This window comes from Phaethon aethereus (assembly GCF_964289735.1).
Source record: "Phaethon aethereus genome assembly, chromosome: 3".
Lineage (NCBI taxonomy): Eukaryota > Metazoa > Chordata > Aves > Phaethontiformes > Phaethontidae > Phaethon > Phaethon aethereus.
Genome location: NC_138576.1, coordinates 118,758,181 through 118,784,768, shown reverse-complemented (window position 1 = coordinate 118,784,768; position 26,588 = coordinate 118,758,181). Strand labels below are relative to the sequence as shown.

The window sequence follows — 26,588 nt, the reverse complement described above, 5'->3', positions numbered from 1 at the left end:
GTTATATTAACTGAGTTACAGAATCTCTTTAAGGACTGAAGCATCACTTACGCGCATCCATTGCGCTATGTGTCTGCTTAAAAAGATAAGCAAGAGAAATTAATTAAATTAATACTGCAGGGTACTGTGAAGATGGACAAAGCATAGGCCCTCTCTGTACTTATATTTCTAATGCTTAAAAGGTTCTTCCGTTACGAGGCTGGTTTAGCCCAGCAGCCTATAGAACCGACCGTGCCCTTTCACTGACTCAGTGGTCCAGGATCCGAAGATTGCCAGATACGATTTTGTTCTCTAGCAGGGCTCCAGCTGGGATGTCAATTCTGTCGCCATGGTTTGCAATGATGATAACTGTTCCCTGGATTTACAGAAAAGAAAACAAGTGATTAGAAACTTTGTATTAACTGTTGACTGACTTAGAAGGAGCTAGAGTAGCGTTGTCTGGAGGACCAGGTAGGTGTCAGTGGTAACACAGCTAGAGCCTGGAGGCATCCAGTTGTACTGTTCCTGCATAGACTTTTTTCCTTCCCCACAACAAAGGTTTTAAACAAGCAATACTGGAAACATTGTAATTACCAGCATACTAGATACTATCAGCTTACAAGCAGGGTTGATGCCTTCTTTGAAGCTACATGCTTGCTGTAAGCACTCCTATCATGTCTGCTTGCTTTTAGGTGGAAAAAAGTCACCCACATCAGTATGTCATGGCACAGCTCACCATTATATCTGTAAGGCAAATAAATAAATACACAGAAAGGGCTGGGAACAGACACATGCATGTGAGCCTGCAGTCTGCTAACAGCCTAAGCCAGTCCCAACCTTGCACTGATGTGTGTCAGCAGCTAAACTGCCCTAGACGACGGGCAATGCTCTGCTAGGACTGGCCAGATCCAGAGGAAGAACTCAAGAGAGAAACTAACTGGCTCAGCTTCAACATTTACTAAATAAATCAAGAACCCCAAACTGATGAGAAGGTGCCTGTGGCTGTAACACCAGCCTGGGAGGGGAGGTGGTATGTGCCTTGTAGAGCTAAGGGACAAAGACGTAAGCATTCCTTTGAACGCAGAGCCATGAGGTCTGTGGTGTTTTCAGGGCGCATAGATAAACCTCATCTCTCACGGCGACTATACAGAGAAGCAGCTGTAGCGGTAACACTCCTTCACAGGGGTCACTGTTCAGTCTTGGCCTCTGCAATCCTTGTACCAGTTAGTTACTTAATTCCTAGGAGTGCTTCCGTGGACTGGGCATAAAGGCACTGACTTCAGCAGGATCAATTACCAAGGAGCAGAGATCAGTCACATTTATTGTAGAAGCAACCCAATTACACACTCACCTTTAATGAAACATTCTTCCCGAATGTAACATCACCTGAAACCGTGAGATGATCCAGCTCCAGCATATCTGGAATACTTTCAAACCTCCGCAGGTAATCTTGAACCTTTTGGAGAGAGGAAAGAACAGATTCAGTTTAAAAATTGGTTTGTGGATTAAGATAAGTGTGGGAGCTTCTTAAGAACTACCTTCAGGGACCTTTCTAGAATCTACATCTGACAATGTAAGGGTTGCTACTTTGAAAGCAACGTGGTATTGTCATTTCTTCAGTGATAACTTTGAGAAGTACTAAGGGCAGAGCTTTAGAGAGCACACACAACCTGATTCACCTTCCGTTTCCTCAACAGACAGCATAAAACAGCAGTACGACATTATGTGCACATGTTAAATAGTTTGTATTCTAACAGTTCTTTACGAAGAGTAAAAGGGAATGCCCAGGTGGGCAGAGGTAGATAAAGTAAACCTCACTTTTATCTCATTTATAGTTTGGTTTTATCTCTTTGAATAAAAATACAGTCCATAGCAATAATTATAGGAGTTTACCTTTGTGAAAGAACTTCCCAGTTTGACAAGAGGCACTGTTGGAAATTCACGCTTCTCGCTCATCGTTAGAGATCCAGCATTAAGGCTGTACAAATTAGACATCACAAGCAAGAGATCTGACGTGGTCTTAACAGGCAGAAAACGACTACGAGGTACGTTTATCCCCAGCGAGTTCTCAAAACTCTTAATAGCAGCACCAACTGCGGTCTCCAACTGGATAACATTCAAGCCTCCATCCAGAGTCTGGAAGAGAAAACTCACATAAACACAACCAGCAGGTAATGGCACTCAGAACTAGAGATGAGTGCAAGTCAGAGCTCTGCAGTTACTGACAGACTGGCTCCTTTTTGAAGGCAGCAGTCCGTTTAGTTACCTAGAAACAAACAGTTCTTTTGAGTCCATTTCCTCTAAAATCTTCCTAGCTGATTACCTTTGGGTTAACAATGATCTCCATGTCAATAGCGTTTTTCTCTTGCAGCCTTTTAATCGCTGAGAGCGCAATCCATAAATTGTTGGTATTGAATATTTTGAATTTTGACACGGACTTGAACTCATCCACATGTGCTTTTGGGACCTGAGCTATCTCCACCAGCCTCAGCTTGTTTTCGTATTGCGTGAGCGTGCCACCCTGCAAGGGTCAAAGAAGAAGTTTTAAGTCCTGTTCATGAGATGCCAGAGAACCCCCTCCTCACCCCAGACGGATGCACTGCTTTGTTGGCATTTAAAGTTGAACCTCAGAGAAAACATGTTGCTTGTGTTCAGCTACCAGGTTACTAATTATAGAGTATGTTTAAAGTACAGTCAGAACTGTCAAACGATCATGTTTCAGCACTGCCAGACAGTTAATTATTTTAATGAACGTTGAGAATCTTTTGCAAGTGCTGCTGTTGTCAAAAATCACCTTCAGCAGTGCTTTGCTAGGTTACAGAGCAAAAACATAAATTAAATCTAGTAGTTCTGTATTTGTGGCACTTACTGGAGAAACAAGTGGTACTTCAGTAACCCGGACTGTATTCTTATAGTGCATTTCTGGGGTTTTATAGGAGTAAGTCAGAGCTTTCTTAGTATCTAATGAATACAGAGAAAATCACATTTCCTCCCTATGCTCATATTTAAAAGAATAGAGGCAAAGTACAGTTACATGACAAAATTACCACACGCTAAAAATATTTGATAAACATCTGACAAGCTGTCAAACCTGGACTTTGTACAAAATGGAGCGTTCAGGGCCGGAGCAGACCGGCAGCCACACCAAGCTCAGCTGTGCAATGCACACCTCGACAGCTGATTAAGTGGCTTAGGCACTTTTCAGTCAGTAGAGATACAACCAACTGCTATATCCCACGCCTCAGAGCTCTGCTTTAACCATCCCCAAGCATCTCCCCTGCATAAGTAAGTGACACTTTGGAGAAGGTACGGGTTTGTGACCTGCAACCCGCAGAAATCATTGGCGTTTTCAGTCAAGCCTAGGCTGTCCTTATCTCCTGGTTGCCCAGAACTTAGATCCAATTTGTTCCATGAATTAGAACTTCATAAACTTGCTGATTTTGTGCAGCTCAAATTAGATCACAGCTGATGTGTTAAATGGTGCCTAAAATAGCTATAAGATTAAATGTATGTCTGAATTCATGCATGCAGAAGAGACAAGAGGCTGAGATTTTCACCAGCATGCCAAGCGTTTGGACAGACTTGCACAACTACCTCCTCTTACCTTCACATCCGCCCTGGTTTTGTTTGTTACTTCCATGACAAATTCACAGCGTTTTCCATTGGGTGGGTTCATAAGATGGTTAAGAATGTAAAGGTCCACAGTGGCACCCAAGTTATCTATATTGGATACAAAAATATATTCCTTCCCCTCTCCGATAAGGTTATCCAGCAGACCAGAGTTATAGAAACTGGCGTAGATATCTCCGTGCCCTGGGGGATACCAGCACTCCGTATTCTCTCCTGAGTAAGATACATCCTTGGCTATTGGCAGCAGAGTTTCCTTGTTAATTCTAGGATATCTGGGAAGACAATGGGCTTTGTTAAGTTCTCACCCATGTCGGACTAGCATAAAGAAAACCAAAATACAATAGTAAAGGTGCAACTACATGGGCTTTTTCATACAGCTTTTGAAGGTATGCTTTCTAGATTAGTGCAAGTACTCTGAATTGAAAGACCCATCCGAATACTGAACTATCACTGAGAAGCTACAGAATGCAGTCTCTCATTCAAGGATTTAAAGCCACAGTTTTCAGACCACGCTGTAATACAGCTTTCCTCTGACATGCAGGTTCAGAGCACACCAAGCACGCCTCCGACATCGTCAGCCACTTTAGATTAGACTTTGTTCTTGATAAGGAAGCCATGTTCTGTTTTCCCTCCAGAGCCCAGGTACCCTAAAAGCAAATGCAGGAATCAAGTGGCCAGCATCCAGTGCACCATTATCCATACGCTTCTTCGAAACTGCGTCCCCCAGGCACTCCTCTCCCTAATTTTAACACATTGCCGTGAACTCTGCTTTAACACCCTGATGTTTCAGTCTTTCAAGAGGCCCAAAATAGAGACTGAACATGGGTACAGAAGACTCTATTGCTACCTCAGCATCTCAAACTAAAAACCCACACCATTTGGAATATGGAGAAATGCAAACTAGTTTTTCCTTTCACCCCAAGTGGAGAAGTTTTTGATACCTGCTTTGATTAAAAGTATATATCTTCACACGGCTGTGACTGTATTTCTGCAAGATTTTCTTTGTGTCGTCATCAGTGTTGAAGGAATTCATGAGAACAAGAGGAACATCAGTGTTGTAGGATTTGTTTAAATGCTGAGATGGGAAAGAAATGGTAAATTCAGTGTGTATTATTAGCTTTAACTCCTGACACTTAAGAATTTGGGAGAAAGAAATTAATTAAAACAGACTGGAAATAATAAATGCATGAGATGAGAGATGCGCTTATGCTGACAGAAAAGATAATAAATCAGGTAAAGGAAAACAAATCCTTGTAAGTAGTGAAGATAAGGCCCACAGCAATTAACATATAACTAATCTTTTTTTTTAAACCTGCATCGAGATTTGAAATTTGAAAAGCAGGACACCACAAAATGATTATTTTAAATTTTAGGCTACTTTTGATTACAAAAGGCATGTTCTCCCTCAAATTATCAAAGTCTGCCAGGGTGAAGTTTCAAAACCTTCTCTGCACAGAAGCACTTTTGAGCCTTCTTGGCAGGCTACAAGATGGACAATAGTATCAAAAGTACATAATGAATGAAATGCCACCATGTTAATTATTTGGGAATCTATAGAATAGAGCCGAAATACGCAAGACCATTTCCATGTGCACAGCACAGTAAAGGCAAAAATCAGCAAACATGGCAGCATTCCACCAAAAATAGAGTGTGCAGAAAAAAAAGATACTTCAGTGAGTTTTATGTTTTGGGTATCTAATTGCCCTCCTCTGCTGGGGAGTGTTTGGGATCATTACCCTCTGGTGGAGTCAGAGACTTCCACAATGACCCTTTCGAGAAAGCGCCCACACCACCAAAGGGTTAGGACTGCATTAGTTGTCTATAAACTTAAGTCTGCTATAGAACTGTCTAACATACACGGAAGAGTCACTCCAAACAAACACCACACGGAGGCAAGAATTGTTGGAGCTCTAGAAACTATGGAACAGGCACACTCGCTTTCCTACTCTAATGACCATCTTAATTATCTGCCATAACAGGAATATTCTGCATTAAAAACATATGCTGGAATGCCCTCTTCTAACACCCGCAGCTGTTATTTTCTTTACTTTTCTTTCTTCAGAGGAAAATGCCAGCAATCACTTCCAGCATGAGAGTTTTAATGCGACACGGAACTTGGAGCTGCTTGTGAAGAGCTTTGTTCTTAATGCACATAAAAAAGGCTATTAAAAAGTTAAACTTAAACTTGCACCTGGAGGAGTCGGAAACAAGCCCAGGAGCTAGCCATGCCAGGCCAGCTCTACAATTTGATTGCTCATGTTTCTGGACACAATCACCACTGTCTGCCGTGGTGTGCACAGGCTGAATTACACTTGTGATAACGTGTGTGGAGTGAACGGAGTTCAATCGCCGATTGCTCCGTCCCTTTCCTGCCTATTCTTTCCAAAGCAATTCTCTGCGTCACCACTAGCACTGTGACCAGACCTCATTTCCCTCTCCTCTTCCTTTTGGCAAGGACTGTGATCTCTCTTAAAGGGTCATACAGGAGAAAGAAAAAGAAAGAAAGAAAGAAAGAAAAGCCCATCAAAAGTTACCTCAATCTGCTGAACTGTCAGATCCAAGAAAGTGTTCTCGTTCCGCACCCCGATAAGACTTTTTGGGCCTTTACAACCCATGCTTGTGCCCAAGCCGCCATTTAGTTTCACAACCACCAGCTTGTTCAAGACAGAAGCAATGTTATCGGGCAGACCTCTGGCCTTTATCTTCTCATAGGGCTGGATCTGTAAAAAGAAACAAAAAACCCCAGCAGTCAGATATTTGGAAGGAAATTACTTTCTCCTAAAAACCTTCAAAACTTAAAATTTGGCAATAATACCCACATTTATTGATATGATTTATGACAGTAAAGAACATTTGCAAAATGAGTCTACAATAATCTGATTTGTCACAATACAAATAACCCAATTTGTTACTACAATAACCTCTTTTGTCGAGAAGTTCTACAGACTGTGACACCGGTCACAAAGCTTCACCCAGATGAAAAGATGTCTCTCTCTGCTCTTCCAGGCAGGGGGAACTGACTTGACAGTGAAGAGGGGTAAGGAAAAAATCAGGGCAGCTATGCCGCGTACCACAACCCTCCTCTTGTCCTGCGAGGAGAGGGGGTCTCCTTGTGAGCCATCTAACTCACTTCCCCAGTAAGATGATCCCCTCCAGTCAGGGCACAATTTCAGAACACAGGCCCTGCATGCAGGACACCAAACTTCTCTTCCCTGAACAGCTTAAAATCGCAGTGAACCTTTTTTGATACTTTGCTCTGAGGTTGTCAGAGGCAACATTCTTGGCAAAAGGTTGGTTCTTGCACTCAGTCTAAACAAATTTTTATTCCAACTACTAGTCCAATGTAATAATTCATCTCTCCCAATACCATGCTACGAAGTGGAAGAAAGTTCCTAGTTCTTATCCTGCTATTTTCAGGATGTGTTCATCCAGCTCACATTAAACCTTGCAGAAAGTCTTCTACCTTGGTGACAGCTATATCCTACAGGTTTAAAAAACAGAGTATGAGCTACATTTGGGGCTAGTGATGGAGACCAAAATCAGGCTTGTAGTGACAGTGTGCCTTGCATTAGGCATTGCTTGCACCCTAATCCAAAGCACCTAAGTCAAAGAAACAAAGGTAACAATGCAACGGTAGGTATCATGCCACAACTGTTAGGGCAAAATCAATACAATTACCTTTTAGCCTGCCCTTCTAGAGATTTTCTTTTGAAGAAGAAAAGCCTTAGTGTTTCACTGCTGTGTGTATTCTAGCAGCAAGAAAATTATTTTAGTTCTGATAAGAGGTGTGTGAAATCCACAGCTGATTTACAAAAACAAATACATACAGAGCAGTTTTCAGAACTGTGTTTGCTTTGGGCAAGTCAGGCTGGGGTTCAAATGGAAATTCGCATTGCACTGGAATAAGAGTCATATTTCTTACTCAGATGTGTGGGGGCAGAGAGGAGAGTTTGCGCAATTCCAGCATTCCAGTACGCCACAAGCAGCAGATTAGAGCAGATCCCTCACATTAAGGAAATTCTGCCTTATGCAGGATCTGGAAAGCTTATGATACATATTTAAAGATAAGATCACTCCACAAGTTACAGCATAATGACTAACTAAACTCCGATTACTCAAACAGTGGAAACTGGCCCAGGAAGAACATCTCGACGTAACTGCTTAAACTCACTCTGTTTAGAAAAGTTTCCCAATGCCTAAGATACGTACTCCAAAAAAGCAAGTGATTAACTTAACTTGAAAGCCCTACTTTCTCACTAAAATGTTTTTAACTCATATGAAAACATTAAGAATAGCACCAGATTCCTTGTTGAAACACTCTAGCTGTTGAACATTAAAAATATATGTCAATGTTGTGACTTAATTTTTGGTTCAGTGGGCAGTGTTAGTGGGGAACAAGAAAAATTTTGATACTTTTATGATATGTACCCATCAAAACAAAGACATGCACCTAAAATAATGAGGCTTGACGGGTAAGCCTAGTAATTACTTTCTCTTAATGCAATTTTTAAAAGCTACATTCTGCAAAAATGCCAGGAACCTCACTGCTTGTTTCTAGCAGGTACTGAGTGTTCAGGTACCAACAGACTATACTGTTCCCAGGAGAAGAGGTAACATCCAGACTTGCTTGTGACTCTGTACTAAGATTTAACCAACACATTAAAGGTAGAAATGTTTATACCTACATGCTCTTAACCAAGCTCTTGCATTCCTACCTACCAAGTAAGTTCAGACTTACCTGTACTTCTCCATGTTTCAAAAGCAGGAGAAGTCCCCTATGCCAAAAAACCCCAAGGCAGTGTATGCAGCTAAGGGGCTTCAGGAGTAATGCACAGATAATCCTAAACATAAAGTTATCATCGCATTCAAGGTAAATACAATTTAGCTTGTAAAAGTAAGAATGAAAAGGAAAACCTTATGTATTTAAGCTAAGCCACAGTTGCAGACATGGTAGTTAATTTTTTTTATCTCACTCTTTCAGTAGGCTAGAACGTGGATTTATCATGGCTCAAGCAGCAAGCAGTTACACAACCACTGCCACAGTCATCTGCTAATAATAAGGTCTCCCTAGAGAAAGGAATTAACTGATTAAACAAAACAGGTGATGTTGGCATGCTATTTCCCATTTAATCTCAGAGAATGTTAGCCACAGAAACAACATGCCATTTCAGTCATTGACAAGCACACAGATTTGTCAGTAAAATCTGCATGGATCAATAACAGACAAGGGAGTGGAAATTTGCCAGCCAAGGCTTTAACTCGAATGCTAACCTTCGGACAACCAGAACTAAATTCCCTGGAAATTCACCTACATCACCACAACTTGATTCACACATCTCAGATGTTTCAAACAAGATTTCAGGGGGGTCTCAAGCAGTTTGACAGACAGTGTCTCAGTTTCACCTTTGTATCATAAGATTATGAAATAAAACACAACACTTAGACAATAACGTGACAACAATTCACTCAAGTGACCCATGTAAAAAGTATACTAAATCAGAATGATTTCTCTGGATTTTACTACCTTGAACTGAGAATTAAAATCAGGCTCCTTCCTTGTTAACTAGCTGGTTAAAAACAGGTCTCCAAGATCCCTTCATTAAAAAGGCTGACAGCTTTAAATGCATGGCTTAACTGATAACTTCACAACTTGTTGTGAATAATTTATGCAAATCCCTATTATAGACCAAATATGTTACTGAAAGGTATCTTAGTTGGACCACTTTGCTAGGGAAGCAATATGGTGAAGTCTTCCCATTCCAGCTTTCTCATGTGAGGGTGTGAGAGCACCCTAGAATGCTAGGCAAAAAGGTTCTTTATCTAGCAGTATCAAGAAATTAAACAACTGTTCTAATCACAAACACATCTTTACAATTAGTCACACAGTGCCTAGGGATAATGGGATTGTGCTATATATTACTCCAAGAAACACAAGCAGGGTTTGAAATATTGTGAGCAGAAGGGAAATATTTGTCCATTTTTGCCTTGCTTTTTTCTCTCTCTGTGCTCTCTCCCACATTTCCTGGTTATGGTCTCTGACCAACTGCAGCCTTTCTCCACTCTCACTTTTCTACCCCAAAACCTGGCGCAGCTTCCTGCCTCCAGGTTATAAATTCTGCTCAATTGCATCATCCAAAGATGACAGAAGGTTGAAATAAGAAAGGCAAGAGACACCTGAGGTTGGTAAGAGGGAAGAAGGTGGAAGCTAGAAATGAATGGAGTCCCAGGGCAGAGGGACAAAACACCCTATACCAGACCTGAAATAACAGGAAATAAAACACAAAGCCAAATTGCCTTTTCCGGTACAAAACTCTATTACAGAGCTCGGGCATGAGGCTTTGCAGAACAGGTATGCCCAGTAACACAAATGTAAAAAAACCCAGTACATCTTATCAAAACATTCCTCCCCATATTTTAAATTAACAGCAGCATTTTGGAAGCATCTCCACAGTCCTACATCAGCAAAGGCTTCAAAGATGCATAACCCAGCATAAGCAAAATTGGGAGCAGCCAAACGTGGGTCCAGAGCAGTTCAGGTGTGACAGAGCTCCGGGATAAAAGCCCCACCATGGTGCAGCCTCGATGCCTAACCTTCCTTGAAGGAAACAGCCTGGCAGCATGTGCTGGTTTTGCCTGGGATAGAGTTAATTTTCTTCATAGTAGCTGGTATGGGGCTGTTTTTGATTTATGCTGAAAACAGTGTTGATAATTCAAGGATGTTTTTAGTTGTTGCTAAGCAGTCAAGGACTGTTTAGCTTCTCATGTGGGCCTGCCAGCAAGTAGGCTGGGGGTGCACAAGAAGCTGGGAAGGGACACAGCCGGGACAGCTGATCCCAACTGACCGAAGGGATATTCCAGACCTTACGACATCATGCTCAGTACATAAAACCAGGGAAAGAAGAAGGAAGCGGGGGGACATTCGGAGTAATGGCGTTTGTCTTCCCAAGTAACCGTTACTCGTGATGGAGCCCAGCTTTCCTTCCTGAACACCTGCCTGCCGACGCAAAGTAGTGAATGAATGCCTTGTTTTGCTTTGCTTGTGTGCGCAGCTATTGCTTTATTTATTAAACTGTCTTTCTCTCAAGCCACGAGTTTTCTCCCTTTTACTCTTCTGATTCTCTCCTCCACCCCACCAGCGGGGAGTGAGCAGGCAGCTGGGTGGTGCTTGGCTGCTGGCTGGGGTTAAACCATAACACAGGGCTGTGGTGAGATCTGGCTCCAGGTCTGCCCCATGCCAAGCCTGCTCTGCCATGCTCCGCAGTGCTGCACCATGGAGAGCAGGCACCAGTTCCTAACCACAAGCTCCTCCAGCAGCATCTGCCCTTAGTTCTCTCTGAGGTAATGCTTTTAAGAGATTTATTTTTTTGTTATTTGGGTTTGTGCCTGTAAAGTTGGGAGCTCAGCATCCCAGGAGATCTACAAAATGAGCGTGTTTGGGTGTTTAGGCAGCAATCTGTTGTTGTGCCTCTTTTTAACGCAGAGGATTCATTCATAAAGTCTAAACAACCCACAAATTATTTTTAAAAAGTTTAAGTGTACTCAGACTTTTGCTAATTAAACAGCAACATCTGCACTCATATGAAGTTGTATTGTTACATGGGGAAGATGTAAAACATCTTGAAACAAACCAGTAGCTATTGATTTCCTTGTTTTTCAAGTTGCATGTTCTCAGCATCAAAGATGCACAACACACTGGCCTCGATGTTTCCTGCTCCTTAAAGGGGTGAAGAGGGAATAGAATCAGGACCAAGCACTTCTACAGGGCTTGTATTCTTTCCTCCCCCTGACCAGAAGTGGTGGAGGAGGATGACCAGAAAAGTCCAATCAACAACAGCAGCTTAGTAAGGAAGACTAGCTGTAAGGTACGAAACTGGACCTATCCACCTGTGAGGTCTGAAGGAAATACCCCTCCTGGCTCTTCTCCATCTAGTGATGGCAGGAGACTACATTTCTCTAGGCATTCTCAAATACCGTTCTTCCTCCTCTGAAAGCGGAGCTTGCCCTCCATGGCCCTGAGCTGCGTTCACATCATGCAAAGTTTACTAAGCTACTAATACTTGTCACTTGTATCTATCCTGGTTTCCAGTGCAATTCTGCCACATCATAAACTGTTGAAAGAATACCAGGATGAGAAGGTTACTAAGTTGGGGCAGCTGTAGCAACCTAGATAAATATCGTGTTGAAGCCACTTCCTAAATACTCACATCTACCGATCTCAAAAAGGACCATTTCAGATTGCCCACACAAGCACTTTATGTTACAGAGGAACACTACGGCCCTTCATCAGGAAACTTATGACTGGCAATAGAGTTATTCAGCTAAATTAAGACAGAGAAAGCTTTCAAGTCTGCAGAGTTGTTTTATTTATAACTTAGCTGAGAAGCTTATTTCTTCCAGGAAGCAAGATGCAAAGAACTAGGAGACTAATATTTGGGGGGTTGGGGGGAGGACACACAAACAGAACATACACACACAGGGCTTACCATATATGCATGTGCTGTGTGTACACGCACAAGCTTGCTCTTTGAATTAGAGAAGGCGCTCTCAAAAATATTAAGAGATTACAGTAAATAAGTACTACAGAAGTCAGCTGTTTTGGGTATGGGGAAGTAAGAAAACAGATTATACATACAGTACTCTTCCTTAGTTGGACAAAAAGGCCAGATTATGAAGTCTGCTCAAAGTGAAGCTTGTATGGCAATCTTCACAACAAACAAATAAAAACTTCATCGCTCATGTAACCATGCCTCAAGGGACTGCCAATCAGCTACAGCTGACCTAAAAATATCACTAAACAATGGAGGTTTATGGAGCTTGTCACCAATAAACCCAAAGTTCCTGCATGGCATGCCCTCCATAAAACAGAAGCAACTGACCTAAGCAAAACACTGCACAAAGACAGCAGCAACAACAGCTCTAGCAATTAGTTATCAGCAAGCAGTTCTGCAACCGAAAAGAGGCACATGCTAGACTGGTCTTTGCGTCAGCGATGCCTTAGCCTCCCCAGATGTCTCTGTTCATGCAACAGCACATCAGCACGACTGAAATAACACATACCAAAGCCAGGGCAGCAGCACTGGCTGTATCTACCAGAAAGTCATCTTTTAAAACAGCATCCACCGTACATTTCTGTGTGAAGACTTCAATGCTCCCTAACAGGACCGTGTAGCAAATAAGATGACTTCATCTGTTCCCACAGATCATTGCCTCAGGCAGTCCAGAGCAGGATGGTTGCTGCATTGGTATTACAGTGCCATGCACACTCACTGCCATGAACATTTTCTGAGGCTGTTAGGAATTAAGCAGGTGTGAGGAAGAAAATGTGGTGGTCACAGAGGCCAGTTAACACCTGGATCAAAACCACAGCTTCAAGCTGAGCTGCAGCAACAGGTTAGCATGTCAGATGTGGCCATCTACTCATTGCAGATCCAGAGGATAGAACAAGTCAAAGGAACCTTTAACAGAACGGGACTTTTTTCATTTGAGATTTATTGCTAAGTGAAAGCTGGGGAAGGATGGAGAAAGGAAGGATACAAAGACTTGCACTATTCTGGTTCCAACTGGAAACTGTACCATTTACACCCGTCATGCCAAGCTCTCACAAAGAGAATTTAGACCTTAAGCACTACCCTACAACAGCTATGGCAATGCCAGAACAAGAATAACAGAGGCACATTCTATAAGCTTGAGGTAAAATTATTTTCATGCAGGAGGACAAAGTCCTCTGCATCTCATGCATCCCTTTCCTTTCTTTTAGCCTTCCTTTCTATTAAAAAGATGACTACATATAAGAAAATCCTTTAGCAATCTTCCAGATACTATGCAAGGATCTTTGATATAAGCAGGTTTGCAGAACGTTAAAATGCAAAAATCAAACAGAACTGAAGCTTTCTTGATCTAGTGCAATCCCTCTCTTATTCCAAATGCATACCTGTTCGGGAATACCATCTGTTCATAGTTTATTCTATCCACAGTTCATTTATTCTGCTGTATTTTCAAAAGGAAACATGCAGAATAAATGAGAGAGGCAGGACATGGATACAGCATTTCAGTGTTGCAGGATGCATCTGAACAAACTATAGAAGGTAAAAGATCCTGAAAATTACCAGCATGGATTTCTCAGAAATGCAGGGAGCTGATACAACACAAGGGGCCATGAATGTAAGAACTGATGGCAGATATCCAAGTGCACACTGAGAAGCATTAACAAACATGCACACATTCTCTCAGTTCTTATCTGAGGAGATGGCTGCCCAAACTACTACGCACTTTTTTTACTCTGTAACTACACTGATCCTTATGATCCCTGTACCCACAGACCCTTACCTCCCAAAGGTTAACACTGAAATTAGTTACTGAAGGTTCAGGGTAGCTACATTGCTGTCAATATAAGACTGCTCCCTCAAAAAAACACAGTGCTGCCATTTCACAGAGGACATAAACGGGAACTTCATTCCAATGTTCCTTGAACTTTTCAGGAATAGAAGTGTGCAAAAAGCAGAATCTTGCTGGTTTTGTCAACAACAGAGATTGTGTTCAGGCTGGGTAGACACCTTGAAAAACAACTGTTCTTCTCATTAGCAAAGAGATGATAAACACCAATTTTAATGTACTGAAGGTACATCAGAAAGGTTAATGAACAATTCACTACCACCAGGATCTGCAGAGATTTACACTCTGTGCTGGGTACAGTTTGTGAGAGAAACGTGACTGGATGCTCACTCCCTGCCATCACTTCCCATCCACTCTAAGGTCAATATCACTCCATATGAGATTGCAAACGGATTTAAAACATCTAGGTTTAAGCTTTAGTTGGGTGGAATACAAGTCATACTCCACAATGTTCAGACGCTGTCTGAACAGCCAAAAAAATTTCAACTTTCAAGTCTCCTACTTTCTTCTTGCATCACTTACAATATAGCCCTCCAAAAAGAAGAAAGTCTGGCACTAAATTCTGGGCCAGACTGACTCAAAAACTTTTGCTAAAGTGCCAACTACCTTTTTATGCCTTCACTATCATGCCTGAAACTAGCTTATGCAGAAAGCGCAGAGTAAAATCCTGATGAGGTTAATGGTTCCATCCAGGCCCTCCATCAATGATTTAGTTCATTAGGTGTTGCATTAGCTACAACACAAAATTTATAACTCAGCGTTGCTAAACTTCTCAGTTTCTTTTGGCACAGGCCTTGGAAATGACAACTTGGCAATGAAGCTTTGGATCTTGAAGGGTCTTTAATTTGGAGAATAACAAATGTCAAGAACTCAAATTCAAGCAGGATCCTTGCAGCATCAGGACTGCTGGATGCCAGTGCTATCACCTAGCAGTTCCAGTCATGTGTAGGCACTAATATGCAGAACTACCTCATCACCTATAAGCATACACAAGCACAAGAAGTACTCCACAGTAATAGAAATCAATTCTTGCTCTAAGGGTTTGGAACAGTGGACTTGACAAGCAAGTGCTGATGGGGAAATACTTCAGGAATAAAACCAGGCAGGAATGACATGGCTTACAGACGCATGACTACAGTGTTACTCATTTGAGACATGTCTCAAAACTGTGGTTTGGGATTGTTCTAAAATGACGTATCTAGCTTCTTTTGGTTTTGCAGACATTGTCACAGAAATGATTTTCAGAACAGTTTGCATGAGGCAATGTTGGTAGTTTGACTAACAGATTTCAGAAGCATACTCCTACTGCAGGAAGGTTTGGAAGAGTTTGTCAGAGAGAGATTAAATGAGTATCAGGGCTGTCATCATGGGTAGACTGGAAAGGAATACACCCATATTAGTCAATATGTACTTTCAGAACAACAAGGAAATATTTACTCAGCACCAAGGGACAGTTTTAGAAATAGCACCAAGTGAACCCTTAAAACCTGTTTCCAGAGTTGAATATTAGGAAGACATTTTGCTTTTGAGTAACAGCATGACATTCTTTTCCTTCATGATAAAGTTCATTGAGATGACAGCTTGAGCTGCAGACAAGAATCCAGCCACTGAGGACACAAACCCTCTAATAGCTAAGCTCCTTTCACACTCACTTTTCTTTGGATGCTCTCTCTACATCCCAAGAGGTTTTGCATTGCTATTCTGAGGTTAACTTGATCACTGCAGTTCCCTCAGAGGCCTCCCAGCAGGACTTTGCTATTGATTCCAACTCAAACAGATCACTGCGATCTACATCAACAGGATTAAATTAGCTCTGCCATGTCCACATTTTTTACCTCGTCTCTTGTCATCCAGCACTCTAAGTATACTTTCTTCTCTGAAGACTGTAACAGTAATGGGTCCTAACTATGCCTGCTATCATTGTAAGCCTTTGAACACATGGAAGCAAAGCATCTGGAAGGAAAAAACAAGTCAGAAGTTTACCAATATAGTGTGAAATGGGTTCAATCTTCTGTTACCTTTGCCTGGAGCTAACAATTTGCTTACCCATCGGTATTAGTTGTTACACTGAAAACATGGAGGTCAGTGATGAAATCTCCCATTACAGAAAAAAATTAAGAAATATTACATAGCAATCGTTTCTGTTTCAATTTACTGACAGGAGTCTTTACTTGTCAGTAGATGCTTCAGGAAAGAAAAAAAACTACATTCAAAGAACAAGTACAATGGATAACACATTAGATGACCCATGGAAAGCTGATCAGAAGTTCTGCTCCTGCATAGCACAGTCCCATGGCATTGGGCAAAAGCCTGAAACACCTTTCCCACCTAACCTGAAACTCAGAAGTACCTCATGTAAAATAGAAAATTAAAAGACAAAGCCTATAAATGCAATAAACTATTCATGAACTTTTTTAAACTGTTAAGAAAGAAAAAAACCACAACCAATGTTGGCACATTTTTGGGTGCTTTTATTTTTTATATAAATATGGATACACACACATACACGCATGCACATATATACCTAAACAGATATTTCATGCTCTACTAGGTATCAGCTGAAGATTACACATGCCAGAATTCTCAGTGCTTTGGACTGATCAACCAGCAAACCAATTCTCCAAAACAATCACAGGCAAATAAATTCACACTGGCGAGAGTAGGTCGTTGCTTTCTAGGCCATGATACTTGTAGTGCAAGATTCTCAAAAGCAGCCAAGCACCCCACCACCTCATAAAACAAGTTTGTCTGAACGGGCAATTATACATCACTTGCAAGATTACCCACAAACTTTCCAAACAAGCCTTGTGTGTACCATTCTCTGTGCTGTTCTAACAAGTCCAGGAGGAGAATACACTATGAGTTCTTATAGCTAGGAAAAGAAAAAACTCAACCAGAGCTGCACAAAAGCACACAGAGGAAATGTGCACATATTCACAGACAGATACCTATCCCAAAAAACTCAGTACAGCAGTCATTATTCTGAAGCCCTTCTAAAATTATCACTCTTTACCCCTTCTAAAAGTTCCTACTGTTCTCACCTATACTAGTTACACTGATAATTCTGGAATTCTGGTCTTAAATAAATCAATTTTTATCTAATAATTCCACAACTTATACCCCCCAGCAAAGAATAATTTGGCAGAAGTTAAACTGCAGGTCACCTGAAAAACATTTCATGTAAGACACCTTTCATTTTCCATGGTATGTCCCCTACATAACTGACATATTAAAAAGGTGGTGGAGGCAGGATAAATACAAGCAGCATTTGAGGTTGGCAGGGAAATCGAATTCTCATGGTCCGAAACAAAAAAAACCCAAACCTCAAGAACATTAAGTTTGCTCTTAGTTTTTAAAAGCACTCAACCCACCTCCTGTCAGATCAGGAAGTCTCTAATTATCAACTTATCCAAGGAATCCCAAAGAAAGAGATATTTATTATGAAGTGAAGAAAGTATGCAAGGATGTTTCTTTGTGGGTATTTTTCACTAACTTTCTTCTGGGACATTTATCAAGTATGATTATTTGAATTGGAGTTTGTGCTAGGAAGCAAAATTCCCTCCAAGATCATGCATGCATCTCACCTAAGCCAAAGTCACCCTATTTTGCAGGAGTCTTACCATTCCGGGTTCCCCCCCCTCCCCGGCTTTTGGTCAAAAGGTGCTACATAGCTAAGGGACCCAGTTGAGAATGAGCCAGTGCAGGCCATAAGGAAGATGAGAGATCCTCTTTCTAATCTTGCCCTCCTTCCAGCCCTCTGTGATCTTAAGTTAGACCTTCGTCTAACTTTTTTTTTTTAACAGCTTGCCTTGCCTGCAAATGTCCCATCAGTCTATTTCAGTGTCTGATCATAACCCTCCTGTTTGACTTTTGCTTCCCGCCCAATACCCACTCATTTTCAGTCCTTTACAGAACTTGAAAGTTTTTCTGCTGAAGGTGTGCAAGACTAAAAATACACAACAGCTCTCCCTCACCACAAAGCAGCCCATTCACTCGCATCAAATTGCTGTCATTTAATCCCAGGTTTTATCTTGACAGAGAACAGTTTATTCCTTTCATTGTTGCAATGACCTTTTTACATATTTAAAAGACTTACCGCTCCCCAGAGTCTCATCTCCTCTAGACTAAAAGCAACCCCCTTTTCTTCAGCCTTCCTTGTAAGTCATCTTATCTACAACTCCAATTTCTCACCTTGAAAAAAGTTAAGGCGGATTTTTCTCCCCAAAGCAACACTTCATTCAGTGTTGCAGTACAGAAGAGAGACATCACATGTTTTTGAAGTTAAAAGAAAACACTCAATCTTGGCAAAACCCTAGACTTGCTCTAAAACAGCATCATTCTTCAACACTTTAGAAAGCAGCACTGCATCTGTTCTGGAAGTAACTGGACAGCCTGCCTTTCACTTGCAAACAGAGCCTCGATTGAATCGCCCCAGAGAGGCCAAGAGAAATCACAAATGTGTGAGGACACCGGAGTCCTGCAATACGCCAAGTTCACTACACTGAGAAAAGCAAGAATCCGTAGCACAACTACACTGTTAGTTATGCAAGAGTCGAAAGACAGCCTAGGGCCACAGATGAATCAATAAAATGAGGTTAGGTTTAATAGGAAGTGTTTATTTCAGTACTACACAGAGCTGAAAAAATATTTAGTGCTTTTTCAGCAGCACCTCAAGTGGCAGGTTATAAGTTACAACAACATAGATGATATTAGAATATTGTACTCAAAAAACTCCCACAGTCAACTACTTGTTTCAGATTCCTCACTTTTACTGAGCTGCTGTAGATTACAGAAGTTGGTAAATGAGCTATATAACCCATCCCACTTGCCATATGTCCCTTTCAAATTATTTAGCAGAATGGATTGCTGCTGGAAACAGTCTCATTTGAGATGTGCAACCTTCTTTTATGGGCAAGAGGGAAAGTGGATCAACAAGGGTCCTACCTACTTCCTCTCTAACCCCAGTTATCATTTACTTCAAAGAAGGTACCAAATGGGAAGATGGCATCTGTCCCATTTTGTTCTCCTGCTCAAAGAACAGCTAACAAAATAACACCAAAGAACTTGATATGTATGTTAAGCAGGATCTGAAGGTCTAGAACACATACAACATATGTCAATAAATAATTACTTTTCAGTTAGAGCCCAAAGTGCTGTCCTACGTGATTTTACAGAACCACAGCAATTGTATCCATGCTATGGGTGACTACATCATTTGCTACAAGTAGCAATTTATCAGTTTTGTGTTCCTTACAGACTGTCACTTCATCGCAACTTACAGAATCTTCTGGAGGTCTCTGAATCTTCCCCCAATCCACAGATGGTCCCTTTTCTTGTAGGAATCTATGAAATAACTTCTTAAATCCTTCCAGGTCCTTTTTAGCGTGCTACAAAGAAGAAATGCATTAGTTAATGCTGGTATTCAAGGCACATCTATTCAATCATGGAAGCACTTCTACAAACTTGAGGTACAATCTATTAACAAGAGTAATTTTATCAGCATGGAAGTAGACACATGCTAAAATTTACGTAAAATTCTAAAAGGTACCAAAAGCTAAATTGCCACTAAAATTCAATGTAGAGTAGAGATTGGTAGAATCCAATCAACTTGGATAGCTAAAAGACAAGACTTTAGTCAAAACCATAACCATTAGAAATTGGCCCAATCTTTAGGACAACAGCTTTACCCTCCCTTACTGTAATCCGTTAAAGATTACATAGAACCTTTAATAACTAAAGATGATTAAGCACTTAATAACAACTCTGTCACCCAGTTCATATGGAACTGAAAGTCTCCTGCTGACGTTGTATCCAGGCTACTCTTCCACACAGGATCAGAGCATGTCCTAAAAATAAGGATCGTAGTATTCTGTGATTTCTCTCCCTGTATGATATTTGCCTCAATTTCCTGCATCTAATTTCTCATGTTTTGAGTTACATCCACAGCACGCTCCTTACCTCTAGCTCATTTGAAGGTGCGGTCGCAAGTATCTTATCAAGTTCTACTTTCATTGAATACTCCAGCTCTTGTCGAATGACTTCCTGAAACTGTGAAGTGCCAGCTTGAGACATTGCTTTGCTGAAATCTTAAATAAAAATAAAAACACGGGTTAAAGGAAAAAACAGAAAATTAGCTTATTTAGACTACAAATAGCTTTCAATTGTCTTTTAAAAATTAATAAACTCATATAACCTAGTCTTATGTTATTACTGTGCTAGCACTGCAGGAACCTAAATTTTTTGTTCTTAGTAACTTGGAGAATAGACCTTATATTGGGGACACAGAACACAGAACAACCATCCTTCTCTCAAAACTCAAAGAAGTCCCCAAAGACCAATGATCCATCTCAAAAGGTGTCCAAAAATCCAGCAGTACACTTTTTTGCTAGAGAGCCAAAGAATTCACATCCTCCTGCATCAACATACTTTAGCAAGTACAAGTGTGAAAAACCTTTTCACTAAAAAAATTCTTTTATGTAGAACATTGTGATTGAGGGTATCCTTCTGTTTACACAAGCAAATAAAAACATATGCTTTAATTACATATACAGTGCACTTTCACACGATCTTCAGTTTGTTCCAGTAAGTATTCCCTTACTTTATTGTATGAATATTTTCACACTACAGCATGCATTTCAGTTACTAAGCAACCTAGAAAATTAGTCTGTCTCTCACTTCAGCATTTGTTTTGCTTTTGAAAGTGATAAGCTCCAGAAACGTGAAAAAGAATAAATACACAAGTGTTCTATACAGTAAAGTCCACATCGCGGAATGAAACAGCAGATAACATGACTGTTTTCCAACAGAAAGCATTTGAAGCGAATGCGTTCTCAAAAGACATTCTGAGTATGTTCTCCAAAGACCTCAGTTAATTTAATTTCTGCCAAATCCCTTCAGTAATCACTTCTCTGTAACACAGAGAGTGATGTATTGCCAAATATAGCTGGATTTTAGAAACACCCTGAATACTAGTGCAAAAAGGGACAGGAGGAAACTTTGTAAGTGAGCAGAGTGATACTGCCAGAAAATATTCTTAGAAGAGGAACCTGCATTTAAAGTTTCTTATTTAGAACAGGCGTTAAAAGGCTTTTCTATTGAGAACATCTAGGAAAGCAAGAGGCAGTCCATTTTAATACAATTTTGGGTTTATTTTACTTTTTTAAGCAAAGTATTCCACAGCCTCAGACTCAGTGACAGTATCTAATCCTTGCTTTGAAGCCCACAGAAGCCATTTTCCTGACTGCACTGTTTTGCAGGTAGGGGAGGAAAAAAAAAAAAAAAAAAAAAGACAGACAAGTGCTGCAGTGCACATACTGTGTGTGGTGCAACACAGGGGAAATGCCAGCTCAAGATGAACAGTACAATGCACAATAGGTTCTTTTTTTAATGAAACGCTCCATTTAGTAGTAAAAACAGGTAATAGTTGAAAGCCTGTTAGGCGTATCTTTCCAGGTCAAATATGTAAAAACACAGACAGCTCTTCACTAGGAAGCACCTCCTCCTACAGAAAAATGAGGAGGTCTATACCGACTTAATGCTTTCGTACCAAACTGCTACAAGTACTGTCTTTTCATTCACACATTGTGGGGTGATGCATACTGAAATACTGTTTAAACTTCTAGAGAAACAACTGCTAGGAAATACTTTCATACGTTTGTAATCCTCCCTGCAACATGTTGTAATACACGACTTCTGTTACAGCAACAACAGTGGCCATTTCTCACAGTTCATCAGCCGGTAAAACATTTGAACCGCCCAATATGATGCAACGCATCTCTCAAGAAACTCGACAAATATCAAGTATTCAACAGAGACTGTCATTCACACTGTTAAGCACACTGAGGCTAAGTAAGGCAGAGCCAGCTAGCAACCTTCCCAGGCTGCCAAGTAAGTAGGAAAATCTTGTTCGCTCATATTAGCCAAAAGACTTCTATCTTCCAGATAAAAGCATTTAGAGATTAACTAACATCACAAACAAATCAAAAGAAAAAGGCATCGTAAATGTAAATGCGCGATAATGTCCTAGTTTGTTGGTTTTTTTAACTAATACTATAAATTTTCCACAACCTAATGAGCAAGTGCTAAACACAGTTGATCACCAACATCCTCACAAAGAAGCAAAGCAAACCTGTTGCCTTTTCCAAACACCAAGTGTCAAGCACGCAGACCGGCCAGCTAGATGGGATACTTCCCACCAAAACCCAGACTGTCAAAGCTACCAGCACAGTCGGCTGCACCCTTCACTGGCAACAGAGAGTACTTAGGCTTTACATTGACCATTCAACAACTACTGCAACCACTCAGTCTCATCCAGATTCAACATGCCAGGGCACAGTTGCTTGGAGAGAGCATTATTAGTGCTATTAGTACTATTATTATTTTGGGGAGAGAGAAAGGGCATGGCTGGAGTCCATGAAAACATGAGTTTTGCCTGGTGTAGGAAAAGTATCTATACTGCATGCGTGAGAATTTGAATACTGTAACTAAGCAGCCAAGACAAACAGCAACTCAAAGCTTTTTGGCTTTTAATGTACCATTACAAGGCAGAGGCTTTTAAGCATTTACCTTAAGAGATGTCCACCAGGATTTGGACTGGATGGGTATCTATGGCACTCTAAAGGCTCTCCAAAGCAAGATCACAAGAACTGCATTGGTGCATCTGCTCCAAACATAAACGATCTCGGCACTAGTTGTTCCCATCTTGCTACCCCTCAGTTTTTGGCAAGAAGCTGGTTTTTATAGACCTCAGCCTATCGCTAGCAGAAAAACAACTGCAGTCCTTTAACATGAGCTACTGTTAAATTTAAGAGCCGGGGTGAAGGTTTATTTCCCTTTTCACCCTAGCAGCAACAAGGAAGCCGAAACGCCAGTGCAACTGTGTATCTGAAAGCAGTTACTTCCTACACACAAGTAAAATTTCCTAAGGCTATAATGAAGAGTAGTTATTGTGCCTCTAAAAATCAGATGGGAGGCAGAGGTGTTGGATAAATTGCAGGAAAAGACTTCCAAGGGTAAACTCCCAAATTATTTTTACCAGAAATGCCTCTTCCAAGCTATTTCGCAACCAATGCCTCACATTTCAGACTAAGCCCACTTTTAGGGGATCAGTATTCTTGAACACTCATCTGAAAAGGGTGGGATAAGGTAGTTGAAGACTCTTGAGGGACCAGCCCACACAGGAAATTAGCACAGAACAGAAGAGCATGACTAAATAGTTGAGGCTTCATAAAACACTGGGCTTTGCAAAAATGACCACCCAGGATATCTTATTTTAACGTCTTCAGCAGAAAGTGCTTCCTCAAGTAGCAGAGAAAGGACAGCTCTTCAATCAAGTTCGCGGCACCGTCTGACGCGTGGAGAGTTTTACGCAAAGCCTCCTGCCCCCACTGTTATTTCTAGCATGGTTTTGGGCTCTGCTGTCACTGCTAACCTGCCCCCTGCCCTCACGGCATGAACTACAGCATGTGGCAGAGTATCTGCAGGTTTATGACACGTAACTGACATATGAAAATGCAAAATACAATAAATCAGATCAAGCTAATAAAAAGGAGGTATTCTTACACTACTAGAAACAAAATAAAAGACAGATGTCCTCAGGTAAACTGCACAAAAACAGAACAGCAGGGACCCCTTACCTAGGGGTCCGTGTGTATTTCCTTTCTGCCGTCCCACCTCTCATTCTACATTAAAAGCAGAGAATGTGTTAAGATTGATTAGTTTTGTTCATCAATTCACTCAGAAGAGAACTTCACTGCCTTGGTACTCGGTATACAAGGACCCAGCACAGGAGGGAGTTGTGGGACAAGTCAAACAAGAAGTCAAGTCCCTTCTCTTATGAAAAAATTGTGAATCTTTTGAGCTGAGGGTTATGAATTGTAATTACTTTTGCAATCCAAGTAAGTATACAGAAAGACCTACAGCAGAAAATTATTTAGGTCTCCTTGGAGCCAGACTACTTGAATAAAAATCAAGAAGGGTGGCCAGTAAGTTAAAACATGCAGCTGAACTTTAAATGCTCTATCCTTGAACTCTGCTGAGGGCACAGTGAATGCCTTAGCTTCCACCAACTCTGCTGAAAGTTCAAGGCAATTTTTATCCCTGACGAGGACAAAAATCTCTTTAAATACGCACACGATAATGCGCAACACTAATAAATATTACTTCATTTCATTTTTAGAACTGAACATACCCACTCAGCCTTTTACAAACATTTTTCTTTTCCTACTACGAGAGGCAAAATTTGTCAACGTATGTTGGACTGAAGCATACGTGAAGTGAAACCTATACGCTCGCTCTCTCTTTAACAGATAAGCACGTTAGCCTGAGCTAACGCAGAAGCTTGTGGCTCTGGAAGCCGTACTTGCCAGCTGTGCACACCAAGAGTTTAAATGTTACGGTCAGACACAGCTGGATTTCTCAGTCCAGCAGCTGATCCTCACGCTAAAAATATCACTTGACATTGGCAACATTTTATTTAGTACTACTGGCTTGATAGAAGAGCACTGCAATGGTAGATAGTTTTTTTTTTTAAAGCTTTTAGGATTGTCAAATCCTTGGTCACATTTTTAAAACTGGTTATGATCTTTACATAGGTTTCTTTACCTTTCAGTTTCATAAATAACACCACTTGCCTGCAAGATGGCTCCTTTCAGCAGTAGGCTGAGATAAGCCAATTCCATTTAAAAAGAACAATTCAGAACGTATTTTCTTGATGCATTTCACAGCAAGAAGGGGCTTATCTTGATAACTTTCAGAGAGGCCAGCTGAGCCGAAACACTTCTCCCCCTTACGGCTCTCTGCGTTTTACCCAGGTGCCACGGGACGTTCGCAGACAGTTGATGCATTTACACAGCAAGTGTTGCACAGTCCCAGACACCCACTGGGCGAGCGACAGTGATTTCCCAATGCCTGCGAAGGCCCTCAGTCTCCTGCAGCATCCAAGTTCGTACAGCAAAAGACCTACTTGTGTTCTTTCTACAGGCAGTGTTACATTTGTTGATAGGCCTGCGTGGATTTATGTTCAGGAAACCTGCAGGCACAGATATCATTACAGAAAGCACACATGCACCATTAGGAATATCAGAAAGGAGGAAAAGAAAACTGACACAGCAATGCACCAAAGTAATTTTTCTTCCTGAAATGACCTCTTGTGGGCTGGTTCCCTGTTTCGCAATAAAGGAATCTGAAACTCAGACCACGTACACACACATGCTCACACATGCAGAGAGCAAAGGAGAGTGCTGGAGCCTATCGGGATCAAAAAAAGCCAAAATACGTGCAAGCCTCTGAAAAAAAAAATGTGGACCCTCGACCTCAGTCCTCTTCCTCCCCCAACTTAGCAGAGAGGGGGGGATTTGTGTTTGCGAGATCCCCCTGTACACTCCAGACCGCGCCTGTCCATCAGCCGTGGGTAGGAGCCCTGCCGCTACAACCGCACGGTTTCACTGTATGCCTGTAACCGCAGGAGAGAGCCGCGACCCGCCGAGGTAAGCGAACCGAGCAGAGCAGAACCGGCGGAGGCCCCGCTGCCAAATAACGAATAACGCTTTGAGGAAGGGAGCCCCTGCACATCGCAACTCGGCTGCCGATCGGGCCGCTGTACCTACCACTGCCTGCGCTCTACCGGGCTGCTGGAAAGAAGAGAAGAAAAGAAAAACAAAACAAAACAAAACAAAACAGCAGAGATCTATGTATACACAGCTGAAAAGTAAAAAAAAAAAAAAAAAAAAAAAAAAAATTACGAAGCACGTCAGCTTACCTTTCGCTAAAGACGACATTTTCGCGCTTTAATAAAATAAATACTTTGCTCTTATAAACACAGACTGAATTGGTTTGGTGTCTTTTTCACCCCGGGGCTGGGGAGGGAAAGGCCGGGAGGGCAGCCTGCCTCCCCGCGCCCTGCGGAGGCTGGCCGCGGCGGCGGGGAAGCGGGAGGGAGACCGACACCGGCCCCGGCCCCAGCCCCAGCCCCGCTGGGAGCAGCCCGCCCGCCGCGCTGGCCCCTCAGCCGAGCAGTCCCTCCCGGGCCGGCGAGCGGGAGGCAAACCCCGAGGAATTTAAATTTCATCAATGAAAGAGGCGGACCCGCCGCGCCCCGGGTTTCGCCACCCCCAACCCTCCCCGCCTCTCCCCTCCCCGCCGGGCTGGGCCTCCCGCCTCCCCGGGGCTCCCGCACGGCTCCTCCCTGCTCCCGGACAAGACGGGCCGGGCCGGGCCAGCACGGCCGCCCCCCGCTCCGCGTGCCCCGCGGGGCCGTTAGGCCTGAGGGCGGCCCCGCCTCTCCCTCAGGCGGCGGGGGGGACAGCCAGGGGCCCCTCCGCGGCCGCCGCCGCCGCCTCACGCCGTCCCGGGGAGGAGATGGCGGGGGGCGGCGGCCCCGCCGTACCCACCTCGTCGCTGCCGGCACCGCGGGGGGCGGGGAGGGGCGGGGCGGCGGCGCGGAGACCCGCGTGCCGCACGCGCCCCCGCCCACCTGCCCTCCCCCTCCGGCGAGGGCGGAGTCCCGCCGCCTTCCCGGCGAGCCCCTCGCGGCGGCGGAAGTGGGCGGGGCGGCGGGGCGGGAAGGTCGCGCGGCCGCGCGCGGGACG

General features: G+C 42.4%; 1 protein-coding gene across 1 annotated transcript; it reads right to left on the bottom strand.

Annotated features, from left to right (window-relative positions):
• Positions 1 to 247: 247 nt before the first annotated feature.
• Positions 248 to 25,778, bottom strand: UGP2 (UDP-glucose pyrophosphorylase 2; the record flags this gene model as incomplete). The annotated part of the gene is made up of 11 exons (XM_081998625.1): positions 248 to 355; positions 1,331 to 1,435; positions 1,873 to 2,115; positions 2,303 to 2,500; positions 3,584 to 3,881; positions 4,551 to 4,684; positions 6,144 to 6,329; positions 19,281 to 19,388; positions 19,960 to 20,087; positions 24,965 to 25,030; positions 25,760 to 25,778. The coding sequence occupies 11 exons, from the start codon at positions 25,776 to 25,778 to the stop codon at positions 248 to 250; spliced, it is 1,593 nt and encodes a 530-aa protein (XP_081854751.1).
• Positions 25,779 to 26,588: the final 810 nt, after the last annotated feature.